This window comes from Homalodisca vitripennis, chromosome 8 (assembly GCF_021130785.1).
Source record: "Homalodisca vitripennis isolate AUS2020 chromosome 8, UT_GWSS_2.1, whole genome shotgun sequence".
Taxonomy (NCBI): domain Eukaryota; kingdom Metazoa; phylum Arthropoda; class Insecta; order Hemiptera; family Cicadellidae; genus Homalodisca; species Homalodisca vitripennis.
In genome coordinates, this window is record NC_060214.1 from 69,374,746 (window position 1) to 69,392,283 (window position 17,538).

The following is a 17,538-nucleotide window of genomic DNA, read 5'->3' on the forward strand; positions in this document are numbered from 1 at the left end:
ACAATCTTGTATTAAAGGATTATGTTCGATTATTGCAACATCATTATATTAATTCCGTACTCACATATGATAGGATTATGGTGTTATTGTGATAATGACATTCCACTTTGTCCATGTGTTATTAAACGAGATAAGCTGTGTTATCAATAACAGAAACACATGGCCGTGATAAGATATACAACCTGCTACTAGTGTCAGTATAAACCAGGAGGCAGTGACATTGGCAGTGGCTGATGCATGCCACACTGTAGGCATGATATGTTATCTGGGAGGCAGCACAGGTGCAGGCTGTGTTTTATATGTGGTCAGCCACTATGGCTCTGTGTTCATTCTTCGTTAGGTGAGTTCCAGGGAAAACTTTACAAAAACGTTTAATCTTTTCATATCTTATTTAAATCTATGACACTCTGTGTTAGTTGTGTAATAATTGATTTTTCATATAATCTTAAGACCCATGTATCATACAGTGACTCTGGAGTGCTCTCTATCGATTACTCTACATCGATTACTTGAATTTGAGCAATATTGTAATAATTTGACACTTAACAATTGAAGCATCCTCTTGTCATGTTGTTCGGTTTATCCGTAAATATAATCTGTATTATGATAAGTGTTCTCCCAAAATGATAAGCAAACATTTTAATGATAAGATGTATGCGTTAAAGCAATGTATGTATATATGCTTTTAGATGAGTTAAAATTAATCTGTGTGATATACTTCTTCCTGCATCTACCCATGCACAATTATGTTCTTGATAGCAACTCCCAATTAATTCATCATCATCTATAATAAGGTTTCAGAAAATTTTAAATTAAATCTGTTGAAGAAAATAAATTTAGTTTATTAACCCTTCCCACGCGGCAAATGGATATATCCTTGAAAGTCTATTCTGTGATTTAATATTTAATAAATGTTAGTTATTTAAATATTAAATTGTAGTTATTTAATAAATTGTAGTTGCCGTGGAATCCGCTAGAGTTCAAGGGAGTGTTGAATACTTGTTCCGAAAAGTAGATGTTACAGTTTGAACCTCATTGGCGCGTCGCAGTGTTGGGAGGGCGTGGCTTTGGCCCTCGAGGCGTGATTTAGCCTCAGCCTGCGGCGAACCATTACGCGGGTATGGTGTGCGGGGTATATCCCGGCACAGCATATTTTAGTGTTTAACGCTGTTTTGCCATATTTCCCTATTTACTGTTCGTGTTCCTGTTGTATTTAGCATTATATTATCTTTTTATTTTGTTATTACTTTATTTGTTGTGTCGTTATAGGCCTATATTGTTCTATGCAATGAAAAATCCTGACGATTTTTTGTAAAAGTTGAAAATTTTTAAAAAAATATAGGGGTCTGATTATTTTGTAATACTGTATTATTTTTTATTCCTAATAGACACCACTAACTAAAAAAAATTAGAATTGGTAAAATGTAAAAACAAATTTACAGTTAATTACGCGGTATGAGTCAAAATTTAAAGATAAATTCCACGTGGGAAGGGTTAAATATGTCAAAGGTGATTCAAGTCTTTTTGACATTTCTACATTACCGATCTCTTTTATAGAATAAAAATATTCTCATGCTCCCTGTTACAAATCAAACCGTTTTTATAGCACATATATTTTAAATTTATATGGAGCAAATACTTTATAAATTAAACAACTTTTCGGAAATACTTGCTTTATTCCGAAATTTAAGTTCACCCAAAAGTTTACAAAGTTTACAAACTTTTGATTCAATTTTCTTCAAATGTCACTCAATCGAACAAATCTAATTAAGAGTCTGATTAAAAGATATTAAAATTAAAATTAAACTAAAAATGTATACTTCTCCAAAATGGTTTAAATTAACAAAACAAAATAAAAAGTTCTCTTCTCAAAATACTCAAAATTAATATAACACAAAACTTGATATTTACTTTATGACCAAAATTTAATTCACAATACTTCAAAAATTGAATTAAATTTTCAGACTCTGAAAGATGGGAAACTTTAGAAATTTTAATTACAGTATTATAAAATAAAAGATATTAACTATACGCTGGTACGGGACTTACTACTTTGAAGATTACGGAGGCAGATCGCAAAATAAAACGCACTAAAAATTTAAATACTTGAAAAGTGAATTTACCCGCGATAAATAATTACTCTAAATCCCAACTATTGGGTTAGAGAAAGAAATTCAGCATCTAACTCGACCGGTACACCTTCTCCTCGAATCGCCAAGACTGGACTGACTTACTTCTGTCCCTCTCCAGGCCTGCCGGGTCGGAACGTAGACCGATCAGCTGATTACCGGTTCAACTAAACAAACAATGTCCACGCACCGCGTCTAGTTAACAGGAGCCTACTTCCTACCGCGATTCAGCATAAAGAATTAGAACTATGGTACAATGTGTGGTCCTGGTTTTAAACTGGATATGTTTGCTATGATATTGAGGCTGTATGATTTTCAATGCTATTATTACAATAAAGATGACGGTAACTACGATGCAAGATGATACAGTGGATGATGATCTTCGTTGATATTCTTTATCACTAATCACAGTGACAATGAAGGGGGATAGAACCCCCTTAAGAGCCTTAAAATAATTAAAATATTAGTTAGTAGCAATCCAACTTGTTTGGAATACAGTAGTTAAGTATTTTACTTTGTATTAGGCCTATGTAATTTATTCAAATTTAGATTTATTTTATACCATGCCGTGTGATGTGATTTTCAATCACATTCATCCCCCTCCCTTGAATTCATAATTACACCACTGTTATCTGTCTAATTCGACTCGCGTTCCACAGTTTTTACCTCATCATTTAATATTGATTATGAGGATATTCCTCAAGCCTCCCTCATACCTGCTACCATTGTCACAGACAGTAATTAAAAAACTATAGATTAAATGTCAAAATAATACAAACACTTACTAATAACATTTTTATACTATGCAAAATAATGAAACATTCCTAACAGTAAGATGTAACACATATCAAGCTAAATCATTTGTGGAACACTAATTTTAACCTGTCATTCGTCACACTCTATATTTTTGATAAAAGTAAAATATGTTTCAAAAATAATTTGGTTCAAAAGCATATTTATATCTTTTGTTATTTATTTTGTTTTTATTCAGAACGAGTTAATGAAAAAAGATAATGTTCTTCAAACTATCTTCCTAAGTGCAGGGAAGAAAATTTGTCAAATCATATCTGTATTTCAACTTTATAAATAATATACGCTACATATTTCAGTTTATGATAATTAAAATAGGAAGAAACTTGCAAATATAAAAATTTTCGAAGTTTATGAAATGTGTTAGAATTTTTATTACAATACTAGCTATTACTTGCAGCTTCATACATATTTTTCTTAATTCTAAAAGAGAAATCATATGCTACTCCTTTTTAAATAGGATTTTTACCATTCCTGAGATATACTATAGTTATTGGAAAGTATGCTCTTGTCCAGAATTATTTCAGAATCATTTAATTTTAAAGGCCATTGGATCAGAGCCTGAAGTTAATCAGCAAAACAGAAATGTGCGGATACATCAGACACAATGCCCACTGGTTTTATAAGCAAACCGTGACTGTCTTGAACAATGAGCATTGTGATTGCTCTTCAAAGTGGTATAAAGTTTGATAAGTAGTTTATCGCGTTTTATTTACTATCATTAATAGATTCATCAAATCTACAATTGCTACTTATTGTAAAAATATTTATATTGGTACATCTTGACATTGGTCTAAGTCTAAAAAAGCAAAAAGTACAAGTTCTACAACCAACTTTTGTTTAAATTCATACTACAAATAATATGAGTTGTATGGATTTGATAGACCCGAAAATTGCCACTGACAAAACTCGAATGGGGCAGAAAAAATTATGGTGGCTGGATTTTTTATGTTTGTTTCAGTTTCAAACAGCAACTTGGTATTATTGTATATGGAGGCCACTCTTCTACTACTTCTTATTACACAATATAAGTAATTAAACACGTACGTACGTATTATTAAATATATTATACGTATTATAAATATTATACGTATTATAAATATTATACGTATTATAAATATTATACGTATTATAAATATTATACGTATTATATAAATATTATACGTATTATAAAAAGTTAAAATTTACTGGCACTAATGTGATCTGAGCTTGAATTTGGGCACTATCTCAAGGGATGATTTTCTTCTTTCAGCAGAAGTGCGGGATGGTGGCAAAGGGGCCCACACTGATGGCCAGGGGCATTTTTGATTGTTACTTTTCTGACATCAGATCACATTGGACGGTCTGGCATGTTATCTGCGGTCGGAAAAGTACCCATTGGAAATGTCCCTGGCCATCAGTGCAGACTTCGGTGGTGCCAAGCCAAACTTCTGCTAAAAAAAAGAAAAACATCCCTCGAAATTACACCCAAATTCAAGATAACCTACTTATATTGCTTAATAAAAATTAGTAGATAGATAGAGAGTGACCAAATAGCCTTTCAAAATCCTAGCTTCTCAGTAAAACTTCTAAATCCTCAAGTGGTCGTTCACCAACCCTACAAGTTTTATAGAAATCTCATATTGAAGAGATATGGAAAGCCCCAAAATTATAGGAAATCTGCTTCTGAACCGTTGAAAGAAGTTTGGTATGAGAGCACCAACAATTGATCCTCTCCCACTCCTATCCAGAGAGGATTTGGGAACTGTTCTTGAGAAGCTAAGTTTCTTCTGTGTAACAGTGAAGTGTTTCATGGATTATCACAACAATGTTGTGCTATCTTGAAACTTTGAAAAGTGAAAGCTAATGATCGGTTTACTTTATAATTTAAATTTATAACATATATAAATAATACATTGAATTATGTGTTATGCCATAATTATTTACAATGTAACATTAGAGATCATCTTAATAAAACCATATGCAATATCTTTACCAACAATAAAGATTTAAGATGACTTAAGCCTTAAACAGATAAAAACAGCTGAACAACAAAAATGCAACAACTAATAACAAACGTTAAACCGGCATCTATGTTATTTTTTTTAACCATAATATAACATTAAAATAAATAATAAGATACACATCAGGATAAAACAACATGAAAGGTTAAAACTAAGGAAGAAAGATACGTTAAAACTTAGTTAAATCAACAAGTTAATAACTGAGTTTATAAGAGAGATTAAATAGGTGATAGATAACAAGTTCTAAAATAGATAATCTTACACAATACACAACAAGAATGCTTAGAACTAATAAAGAAACATGTCTGACATATTTAAAAATTTGTATATACTGTAAAAAGAATTTAAAAGCAACCACTTACAGATTTTACTCTTAAGCTCTTAAAGTCGAGTTCTTTTATTCTCACAAGCAAGCTATTGTAGAGACTTAAGCCCATTATGACATGGCTGGATTTAACCTTTTCCAGTCCGGTGAAAGGAATGTTCAGTAAATTACAATTGCGAGTATTCAATGATTGTATTACCATTCTACTTTGATAAGATTCTTTTATCCTATAAATAAATAACAATAAATTAAATATGTATAAATTAATAACTGTTAAAATTTCCTATTTAATAAATAAAGGTTTACAATGTGAATTGTATTTAGTTTCATTGAAGAAAATAAATGAATAGCTATATTGTAGTAATCTATTGTAGCTCATCTTCTAATTATTTAGAGTTGATTAATAGCAAAATCTGAAAATGTACCAAAACACTTCATATATTAATTTTTTTAGGAATAATATTTGTGATAAGTTTTTTTATTCAATTGTTATAACCCCAAACATAAATGACATTTACATGATTTAATGAATAAGTAACCATGTAAATGAAATTATAACAGATGAAAGTGTAATGTCCTTAAAAGTTCATGACTAAGTTTTCCTCATTTGGATTCTATATTCACTGTGAGTGTGTGTCATGTCTGTTGATTAATTGATCACACATCTTAGTTTAGTTCCAGTTTTGGCTAGACAAAAAGTAACATTAACCTTTACAAAATTACTGTGTAACATTTTGTTTACCTAGTAGCAGTGATAGAATGAGATAACTAGGGAGGGGGGGAGGTGATGTGGAAACATCTGTATTTGTACATTCTGTTTGCTGACTATTCGTTAGCAAGTTCAGTCATCTATTTGTTGTGAACATGGGCTCGAGATGTGTGACATGCCACTTCCTAGAGTCAGGTAGGCTTTGGTTTCTCAAAGCAGAGCGTGTAATGTTGTTCATAGTTTTATTTCCACCACAATGTGGCCTGCGAATGTGTTGTTTATACAGAATAAATTAATTTATACCAATGAGGATAATTTTAAATTCATTATTTAGGCCATGCTGGCTCTAACAGAATTAATGTGTACTTAAAATAAATTTGTAGTGATTGTTAAATTTCAAACTGTTGTAAGTTTATATGATGCTTTAGATATTCTGTAAAATTTAATCATGAAGTAATTAAAAATAGAGTGTCAACATTCATTAAATTTAATGTTTATTTATACCATTTTCTCGATTTTTTTTGTTTTTGGATCTGTAATTTTTTAGTTTTTAAAACAGAACCTCATCAGGAATAATACTTTTGATGTCAAAGTAAAATATGTGAGTTCTACCCCAAGAATTCTATGAATAGAGTTTACCAAGTTGGTTACAACTGCACAATCAGCAGCAGAAATAAAAATACACACCAGGCAACCATGAACCTTTTTTATTTTTTTTGTAATTTCTTTAATTATATACTCAATTGCTTTTCATTAAAGAAATATTTAAGAAGTTAATACTTACATTATGGAACCACATATTACTAATTTAAGGGCACAAATAATATTGTTAGATATCTGACTTACATAAAACAGAATAAAGAAATGTCTTGTCTAAACAATATTTGATCACTATGTAAATCCAGTAGAGATATGGATATGGTGATTTTAACACAATCACTGTATCTCAATTCTCAATATGATGGTGTATTCAATATTTTACACATTAGTAAGGAACGAGAGAAGGTTGTTGAGTGTAGCCAGCAAGAGAGTGACTTAGTTATCACACTAAATATCTGGTGACCAATATTCAGGAATAGAATTCTGACACTAAGGCAATTCAATGCACAGTAATTTGTGACTTCAATTCAGTTGAAATTTAGTAATAATTTCTCTGTTTATTTTAATGTGTTACTTTTGGCTTATTACTCTGGAAAGAAAACTACTAAAATATAGATATAGTGTTTATAAAATTGCTACTTTTATAATGAAATTTGTAATATAAATAAATGTTTTATCCATAAAAGTCAAGAATTGTTATTATTAAAAATATTATGATCCTATTCACTTCAGAAGAATTGTATGAATTGCCTTGTAAAACCAAATACATCCTTTGGAATGTGTATTTTTTGTTAAAAATTTCAAATTTTTGGAATTCCTTGTTTTCTATCTCTATTGAAACCTTTACTTTTCACTATACCAGCTCTGTAATGCACATTTTATTTATTTGACTCAGCACTAAATCTTGCTTCCCGGGATCGAATCCTTGACATTTTATTTAGAGAACTTTAGACTCAACCACTAGACTGTCAAAGAAGTCTGTTCTACGGTTTTTTTTAATTGGTACTGTGGTACCCATAATCGCTATGTATGCTTAATGTGAAGCATTGGCGGTATAGAATAACCCGTGGTGTTATACGTAAATATGATGCGAGTTAGAGGTTTAATATATTTTAAGGACGTGTTATAAGTGGGTTGTTTTTTAAATAAAGTCTCGGTTTTAGTTAAATGTGAGTCATTTTACTACCACATAATTTTCTGTACATTTTACTCATTACATTCCTTAAATCCAGTAAATTCTAATTGTATAGAGAAAAAAGGATTTTGGGAAATTTTGTTGTTTTAACCTTTTGCCCTTGGATGGCCAGCCACCTCTATCATTCCTTTGCCAGCTAGGAGTTTTTTTTGTTTGAATTGTATTCTAAGGTTGGGTGGCCAGCACTGTTGGTCTTCATCTCCCAGCACAGCTGGCAATTAAAATAACTTGTTGAGGAGTTCTGGCATCTATAACCATTATCAGAGTAAGCAAAATTTATCATTAATGAACTTCAGGGAGTCATGGACACTTTTTAGTGTTATTTATTCAAAATGTATTTAAACAGTATAAAAGACCAATGTAATGCATTATTTGTACCTTCTAGTTGTTAAACCTCTACATTTTGTCTTTTTTTTAAATTTTTTCCAAAGCAAAATAACTTTTGAAATACAGGTACACACAAAGTAGTGCTCAAAGTAGGTGCACTTCACATGTAGTGCACTAACGAGCAGTTTATTTTTGTTTACGCTCAGTCTGTGATGTATCTGTGCACGCAAAGCAGCATTTTAGTTTATTCTGCCACTAAAAAAAATATCTTTTAAAGGGCCTGGAAATGGTGTTTCCAATATTTGTCTGATGACGTTTATTTGGAAGTCCATGATATGGAGCTTTGCATTTGGGGTTTCGATTGCATGTTCAGATCACTTTTGTCCAGATAATTACTCATTTTACCACAGTATTCTTTAAACGGTCATAGATCAATCTTAACTCCAGTGCAACAACTGAGAATAGCGTATAAAGTTGCGAGAAAATGATAGGATAATTGGTGACAAAGCTTTGATTATTATTCTGTCGCTAAGAGCCAGCCTCTTACTGCAATAACTACTTTGAGCATTTCACAGTCGAAATATTACTGAAAATACCACTAGAGAACGTAAACATCTGTAAATATTGATTATGTGAACAAGCCTGTGATGGATAGTTAAAGCCATCACTACTCCTTTGAGACCACTTTCAGGTACTCAACAGGTTAAAAAATTTGTGTAAGTTGTTTTTGGGGAAATTTCAGAAAGACACCGCATTGGCCAATACTACTGGAAGGACATTTTGGTAAGTGCAACTACCGAGATAGCACAAAAATAGCCATCTAACCACTTTGTTCTCGATTCACCATTCCAAGGGAAAATTTGTAATACAATGCAAAATATCTTTAAAATTTGCCCCATTTATGATGATTCTGCCATAGTTCATAGTCATGAATTATTGTGAACATGCTCTGATTCGAGATGCACAACTCATGAATACCTCTTGTACACAGCTATGCTGTCCCTAGGCTCGGAAGTACGCAGCCCCCTAGCCCCTGCCAGACCCAAGTGTAACAGCATCCTACATCTCTTTGGCGAATGGCTTTTTGAAGCGGCCCAAATTGGGACAGAACTCACTAAGGGTGGATTTAGTAAGTACAACAGTTTTACGTATTGTCTACAGTGTTATCTTGAGTGACCAGTTTCATTTCATTAAGGAGCCATTTAAAATTCAAATTTTAGGTCACACTGTTTAGTCACTATTGAAAATATTCATGATGTTAATTGACAGATTTAAAGCTAAAGTGGTCTTAATACATTTTCAAATTTTTATTCAAATCATGAGTTTATTTTCTTCATCATCAAAACTAAGTTGGTGATTTTGTTATATAATACTGAAAGTTTTGTATTAAAAGTTCACTTGAGTTATGTAACAGAATACAGAATACACAGAATACAGTAACTGTCAACACATGTCTGTTCTAATCACTTAGCATAACAAAGTGATAATCTGTGTTGTTCAATGCTTGTCTTGTTACTTAATTCTATGAATAGTGCTCCCCAATACTCTAACAGTGTGTAAATATAGATTAAACTCTTTAGATGAAGTTTGTCTCAGTGAATTATGTCAAAACAAATTAATATTTTCTTATAACTGATTTAAAAAAATTCAAAGTTATTTCAAATGATAAACTGTATTATTTATCTGATTGTATTTAAACTGATTTAAAACTGTAATCCACTAGTAATAAGAAACTCAAATTGTTTAAATTTGTATCTTTTACATAGACCCATACAAAATTATGCAAAATCCATCTTTCTACTTTTATACTTAACAGCAACAAACTTTTATTTTAATAATACAACCAGTAACACTGCATTAACCCATTGCGGATCGTATTGTTTTGGCGCGCGGACACCAGCGGGCACAAATTGATTTACGGTCAGCTGCCGCAACACAAACAGCAATGGTGCGCCACATCGTATCGCTCGCTATTGTATACTAGAAAATTTAGCTGTGAAGGTATTCGTTCAGATGGAACATGGGCTTGCTGGGGTAACCGTGATGTAGGAACAATAACACGCGAGCAAGGTTCCGGGGGGGCAGTGATGATATCTGAATCATAGTCTAAATAAAGCGGCTCGGGGGAAGCGATTACAACATCCGGGCTATTGTCTAGACTAAACCCGCCAACATGTACGTCTGCGTTGTTTAGTTCTGTGTCACTAACCTCAAAAATATTACAATAACAACTGAGGAAAACACCCAATCAGAAACGCTAAAAAGCAGAGAGTAAACTCATATGAATGATTTTTCAACTTCAACATACAATTGCAATCTGTAGGATATTTATATAACTTTTGAAAACTCTATACTTAGATCGTTGTTAAACACTCTTAGTTGACAAGTGAAGACGATCGCCCGATCTATCAGACATTAATAGAACTATTTGGAGGGAAACGACCTGAGCTCGTCATCTCAAGGGCATCAATGGCCGTTAGGCCCGGCCGCTGCGTGACGAGCTCAGCTCGTCAGTGATCCGCAATGGGTTAATATATATGATGGGTTTATATATATATATATATATGAGATGATATATGATTATTTTATAAAAAAATCCTTGTTTTATCACTGATTGAAGGATCCAAGAATGATCTGTTTGCAGGAGAAGGCACCAATAAGAGGCCCAACTCTGTGATGTTGGATCACAGTCGTAAAGGCTCTCTATCTCTGTCACAACCCGGGTCACTCTCCGAGGATCCCCTGGAGGCCCCTAGCTGTCTCAGTATTGACCGGTACCAGGCAGGCCGCGCCGAGGCTATAGGTGCACTCTGCCGCATCTTCTGTGCCAAGAAGACTGGCGAGGAGATACTTCCCGTGTACTATGCGCGGTTCTACCTCACTCTGCAACAGTGTCTCAGACAGGTTGAGGTAGGTCTGTCTTCGATCTTGTGATGGCAGTTTCTTTTAACAAGATGCTCTGAACTATATTTGCGTTGTTAATGGAATTTCAAAGAGAGGTAGTGGTGAACCATTCAATCACTGCTCCAGACAAAAAGAAGATGAAGGAAGGATGTATTGTTACTAAGTCATATTATTTAAAATAACATGACTAATATTTTTATAAAAAAGAAACCACATAATTTACGTGAATGTAGATATACAACATTTATTTGTATAACTAAAAGTTTTATTGTTTGCTGTACAAAAAGTAGCTCTCGATGTTACTTTAACTTTCAGGTAAAGCACTGTTTATATGTTGTGTTTTCAAATTGTGCTAGAATAAATGATTCCGTGTTTTTGGCACAACATAAAATATCTATTGATGAGACACTGGTTATGGTATGCTATTCTTTCATGCCATCTATTTATATCCCATGTTTATGTTCCATTTAAAAACTGTGTTAAACTGAAAACTGTACCTGATTTTAAGCTCAATATTGATTTTTTAACATTTTTTATAGTTGCTATTTATATCCTCCACTCTCAGGATCATCTAGGCCCATTACATTTTTCTTTTCTTTTCTTTGTATCTCTACATCTCTATCATCCTTCATGGAGAAATCATATTAAACTCCACAGATCTGTTACGGCTAGACCTCGACGGTGTGCAGATGTTGGTCCCCTGCATCACTGATACCTTGGAGATATATACACTATAATAGATATGGTAGATAACTGATGTATCCGATTGTAGGTGAGTCGAGAATGCGAAGAGTGTCTGGCCTGTATCTTGGTCAACTCCACAGATCTGTTACGGCTAGACCTCGACGGTGTGCAGATGTTGGTCCCCTGCATCACTGATACCTTGGAGATATATACACTATAATAGATATGGTAGATAACTGATGTATCCGATTGTAGGTGAGTCGAGAATGCGACGAGTGTCTGGCCTGTATCTTGGTCAACTCCACAGATCTGTTACGGCTAGACCTCGACGGTGTGCAGATGTTGGTCCCCTGCATCATTGATGCCTTGGAGATAGTGTTACCCGACAAGGATCTCAAGCTCAAGTGAGTCTAGTGTTTTCTTGCAGTACTCAAGCCTTATGGCAGAAGTTTGAGATCATGTGTGGTAACTTAAAAATTTATGTTGTACACAGGTCACCTTCAATCTCCAAAGTGGAACTTCGTAGGTCTGCCATACATCTCCTTCTGTCCATGTTGGCTTTGCCTCTTCACTTTCAGGTATTTGAAATCGCTCTTTGTGTGTTTTTAAATAATAAAGGTAATTTTTGTAAACATGGTACCAACAAAAACAACTTTCTAGCAGTTACTATCCAATTTGAGATTATATTTTGACCACATTTAATTTTTCATTAACCTTATAGCATTTTATTAAAAGTTTCTTTAATTACCTTTTTTTGTATAATTAACATGTGAAAAATATAACATCGTGCACCCTCAGTAAGCGTTTTATATAAAATTCTTTGCTATATCTCTGTTCAGAACCTAGGAATCAAAGAGCTGACACCATCTCAGAGCCAGGAAAGATCTAGTCTCACATTCCTGCAGCTCAAACCTAGACTCATGAACCTCCTCATCAACGCCCTGCAGGTGGAAGCTGACCCCCAAAATACCCAGATGCTGCTGGGTGAGTAACTACATGCTACTCAGCAACTTTTTATCATGAATCTAATCCTAGCCAAGAGCCAGGAGAAGTTCATCTCACATTTCTGCAGCTTAAACCTAGGCTCATGAACCTCCTAATCAACTCCCTCCAGGTGAAAGTGCATTAAAAAATTCCTTTCTTTGCCAGGTGGATTGACTGAGTGAAATAATCATAGATAGTTAATGATTATGATTCCAATACTTGTCACTGTACCACTGTTCAGAAGTTTTCATTAATTTACAAACATTTGTCCAAAGCTGTTATGATATTTTAAATTAGAAGTTAGTTTCTTTAACACGTTCGCTGCTAAAAAATTAAGTAATGTATGTTGCTAGAGGCTAATTTTTTTTTTATTAGTATTCACTTACCAATTTAGTTGTTGTGACACGGGTTGGTACAGAAAGGTCATCAAACACCAAAAGAGCCGAATTTCGCCATTTTGAAAACGTGCAGTAGATCTACCGCACACGCTCCTGGGGCCAGTCTCTCTTTGAAGCGCGCACCGTTTTTCCTTATTGTTTTTGAAAAACAGACCACTAACGATTGTTTATAATAATACTGGGAACAAATCACTTAGTATAACTAAAAAATATATTGATAAAAAACACTAAAAACTACTATTTACAACCCAACCATCCTCCCCAAGGTACGCTTCATTAGTCATGGAATTGGTCAAAACAATGTGGGACACACAACCCCAGGCCTGTCCATCACATTCTAAACACTGCCACATCACGTATTTCTTTCTGCCATTTGCATAGCAAACTCTGCACCTCTTTTGTTTACTTCTCTTTCCACAAGCCACTTTTTCTGTAATCCGTGAGGGTACATGGGGGACGCGGCGGCGCTTCAGAGGTCGAGGAGGCTCGGGAACGTCTGGGAGTAGCTTGTCAATAACCTCCAGACGGAAAGTTCGTACAATGGCATTTTGTTTTTCTCCACTTGATGTGCGAACTTCGTTATAGAGATAGTGTGCATTCACTAACATCATCTGAATTACGTGGACAAAAATCTTTTTATACACCGCAGTGTTTTCCTTTCGCAAGGATAATATGACATCATTTGGTCACTGCTGCGGTCCACGCCTTTCATAAAAATGGTTGTATTGAACAATTGGGTAGTGGTTTTAGTCTCTCCAAACCACCTCGATTAATTGAATTCACCATGTCATTTTCAAATTCAGTGGATATGTAAGAGACAACTCGTTTGTCTTTCCATTTGGCGACAACAACACTTTCGGCGTAGCGGGCGATGGTTTTCACCCTTTTTCAGGGTTGCCGATTTGACTTCAGGAGATACGTATTTTCTGTCCAGCCGAAGAGTTCCAGTGCAATATGTATTCCTACGGAGCAGGCTTGAGGCAAGAGTAAAACTATTATAATAAATTATCCATAAATAAACTGTGGCCACAATTGAGTTTCCCTTTTTTTTTTTTTTTTTTTTTTTTTTTTTTTTTTCCCTGAGGGAAGAGGACACTTTGTCCCCGCACTTAGTCCTAAAAGGACCTTTGCGCCTCCCTTACTTTTATTTGTGCCCTCAAAAACCGAGGCTTTTGCAAAACCAATCAAATTTAAGGGCTCCTGTTCTCTGATGTCCTTGGGGCTGAGGAGATATGCTTCCAAGTATCTTTTCCTAGTCTCTACGATAGGCAGGACAATCCAACCAAATGTGCTCTGCTGACTCCTCCTCCTCTCCACAGAGTCTACATTCGCTGCTCCTACTAAGGCCTACCTTCACAAGGTGCTTCCTCAGAGGGCCATGTCCCTGTCAACATTCCTAATATCAGTCTTATATCCTCCTTATTCTGGTCTAGGAGAGCTGTCCACGCCTTTTGCATAAGGAGAGATAAACATTTTCGATATTCTTAAACCCGAGGCTCTGCTCCAATTCCTTGTATCTTGTCCTCTTTTCCCAATCTTTAACCAGAGCTTTAATGCTGGAGAAGGATATTCCACAACCTGGCTCAGGCCCCACCAATATGGATTCTGCTCCCTTTTTGGCGAGGATGTCCGCTTTTTCGTTTCCATGAATTCCTTCATGACCCGGCACCCATCCGAGTGTTACTCTGTTATTTGTTGCTAGCTCTGCTAGGGCCTTCCTGCATTCCCAGACCGCTTTCGAATTAATCGAACAGGTATCCAGTGCCTTCAGTGCAGCCTGACTATCAGAGAGTATAAGGTATATGATAATCCTTTTGTCCCCAACTGTGTGAGTCTTCTAGAACATGAATCTATTGCCATGACCTCCCTCCGCCTGAAAAACTGAGGCATGTCTTCCTAGGGGCACAGCCATGTCAACTCCAGGTCCATGTATTCCATATCCTGCCCTTGAGTCTAGGAGTGAACCATCGGTGTAAAACTTCAGGACTCCTTTTTTTAGGGTAGGCCTCCCTTTTAATCCATTCCTCCCTACTTCCGATAGAGACCGTGTATGGTTTTTCAAAGGAGTATTCTTAACATAGTATCAGATACTTTGGTTTAGCATTTCAGCCTCAGGAAATTTTCCAATATCTCATGTGAGGCCTTCTAGGGAGGGTAGCATTTATTTATTCTTTTTCCTAGAAGCTTCATTGCGCTCATCGCAGCTGTTCTCATCACTTCCTGGCCAAGAGGAGTATAACCCAGAACCGCTTCCATTGCTAGTGTTGGGCAGGAGCTCAGGAGCTCATTGCTTTAAGCAAGCTAACCTCTGCTAGACTCTGTAGCCTTTTTTTGCAGCTGTTGTTTGTTCGACCTTCGGCCACCACACTAAAGCAGCATATGTGACCATTTGGTTTTTATTATGGTTTCGTAAATCCAATATATCATTTTGGGTTTTAAGTCCCCATTTAAATCCAAAGAGTCTCTTACAGGCCCCAAGGGCCATTATTGCTTTGGATGTCTTGTTTCTAATATGGGAGTTCCAAGTGAGCTTCTCATCCAGGATTAAACCCAGAATATCACTTCTATTGTTGGTTGTTAATGCTGATTCCCTCCAGGACCGGTTTTTAGCTGGAATTTCCCTCCTTTCCGGTAGAGATAGCTGGAATTTGCTTTTTAGGATCATATTAGTTGATGGTTGATCCGCAGACCTTCCCCATGACACCAGTTGCTTATGAAGTTCAGTTCTGTTTGTATTAGGCGTTCCAGCCTGCCAATGTTTTTTCCCTTTAATCATAAGCACTAGGTCATCCGCATAACATAGTAGCCTTATCCCCCTCTTCTCTGCTTTTCTTAGGAGTCATCCATCGCTACCATCGCCCATGAGAGGAGACAAGACTCCCCCCTGGGGTGCAGCCTCTTTGGGCCGTGATCGCAGCCGATTCGTCCCCCGTACTTGGCTTTCACCTGTCTACTTTTTAGGAGGGCTACTATCCATTTGACTACGTCGGGGAAACTCCAAACGCTCCATCGCAGTCTTCAATGGATTGATATGCTACTCGGGTCGAAAGCTCCTTCAATGTCCATGAAGACGCTGACTAGGCTTCCTTTTTTTCGAAGGTATTCTCCACCTCTCTCACTAAACTGTGAGAGAGCTGTGGTGGTGGATTTTCCTTCTATGTATGCGTGTTGTGTGGGACTAAGTGGGTGTACCAGTAATATTACGTCCCTCCCATATGTGTCTAATTATTTATTTTTTCCATAGTTTTCACCATGAAGGAGGTTAGGCTTATGGTCTGTACGAACTGGGTTTTGTTGGATCCCTGTCATTTTTCCGCAAAAACACCACTAGTGCTATCCTCCAATTCTTTGGTATATATCCTAGGGAAACTGCTGCTTTCTAAATAGAATGCTAAGGGTATTTAATAGAATGTCCAGCCCCTCTTGAAGAAGGCTGGAAAAACTCCACCGCCCCAGGAGATTTAAATGGCGATCTTATCGGCCCATTTAATTCTTTCGTGTGGTGAAAGTCTGTTAGACACCTGTCCTGGCTTTTGCCACCTCCCGACTGGATCCCCCCCCATATAGAGAATAAGTATCCTCATTACGAGTTAGCTGACCCCCGGGAAGTGTGTCTCCAGAAGTAGTTCTAAGGTCTCCTTCCTGTTTCCATTGTTAGGTCACCATTGTCCTTTACTAGAGTCCCCATAGGATTTGTATGCTCCGTTTGGAGAGTTTTTTGAAGCCCTGGACTTTGCCACTCGGGAAGACTGTTAATATTTTTACAGAAATTCCTAGTTCTTTCTTTTGTTTGTTCTAAGTTCTTTCTTATATGTTTGGGCCTGTAGACCTATGGGAGCCATCCCGTCTGTCAACCTTTTTGCCCATTTTTCTCGTAATTTCCTTTTATTATTTGTTTCCTTATTTGTGCAGACCTTTCCAACCTTCCAGTCCACAGGGTCACTATCCCTCTTCAACTCGGTTCTGCCTGGGAGGACAGTTTTTTTCTCCAGTTGGTCGATTATAGCTTGCTCTACTTTTTGTGCAGTCACGACCTTTGTCCCCTATTCTAATTCTATTTATTTTCTCTTTCCAATTTCTCCAACTCTTCTGGAGGACTCTCTGTAACCTCTCCAGTTGGTCGATTTAGGATCCCTGTGGGTCATTTTTTCCAGGACTTCTTCCTAATTGGACAGTGGTCCGATTATGAGGTTGGGCTTGAACGTGCCCTCTTAACTATATTTATTTTGAGAACTGTAGATAGGGTTATGTCCAGGACTCACCTATTCTAGTTTAAATGGTTTGATCTTGACCCCAATCTCTGGGGTGAACAATGTTAGCATCTGCTGAACATAACTGGAAGTTCCTGCACCTCTCTTGTTTCTAGTTTCATACGTTGGTGGCAGCTTGTTGGAGAATGGCTGAGCGCTCTGTCTCTGCCTTCAGTGCCACCATAGTCCTTTCTAGTTATTTTGGTGGGCAGCTTGTTGA

General features: G+C 35.9%; 1 protein-coding gene across 13 annotated transcripts in view; it reads left to right on the forward strand.

Moving 5' to 3' along the window:
- The window catches only part of LOC124367694 (ral GTPase-activating protein subunit beta), a 101,226-nt gene that overhangs the window by 41,797 nt on the left and 41,891 nt on the right, over positions 1 to 17,538 (forward strand). For 10 of the 13 annotated variants that reach the window (XM_046824729.1, XM_046824730.1, XM_046824731.1 and 7 more), the window contains 5 exons: positions 9,090 to 9,227; positions 10,743 to 11,008; positions 11,942 to 12,090; positions 12,180 to 12,264; positions 12,526 to 12,670. In XM_046824729.1, coding sequence (XP_046680685.1) covers positions 9,090 to 9,227; positions 10,743 to 11,008; positions 11,942 to 12,090; positions 12,180 to 12,264; positions 12,526 to 12,670 — 783 coding nt within the window. The remainder of the gene's footprint in view (positions 1 to 9,089; positions 9,228 to 10,742; positions 11,009 to 11,941; positions 12,091 to 12,179; positions 12,265 to 12,525; positions 12,671 to 17,538) is intronic. The other 3 variants (XM_046824732.1, XM_046824735.1, XM_046824740.1) reach the window with 1 other exon arrangement.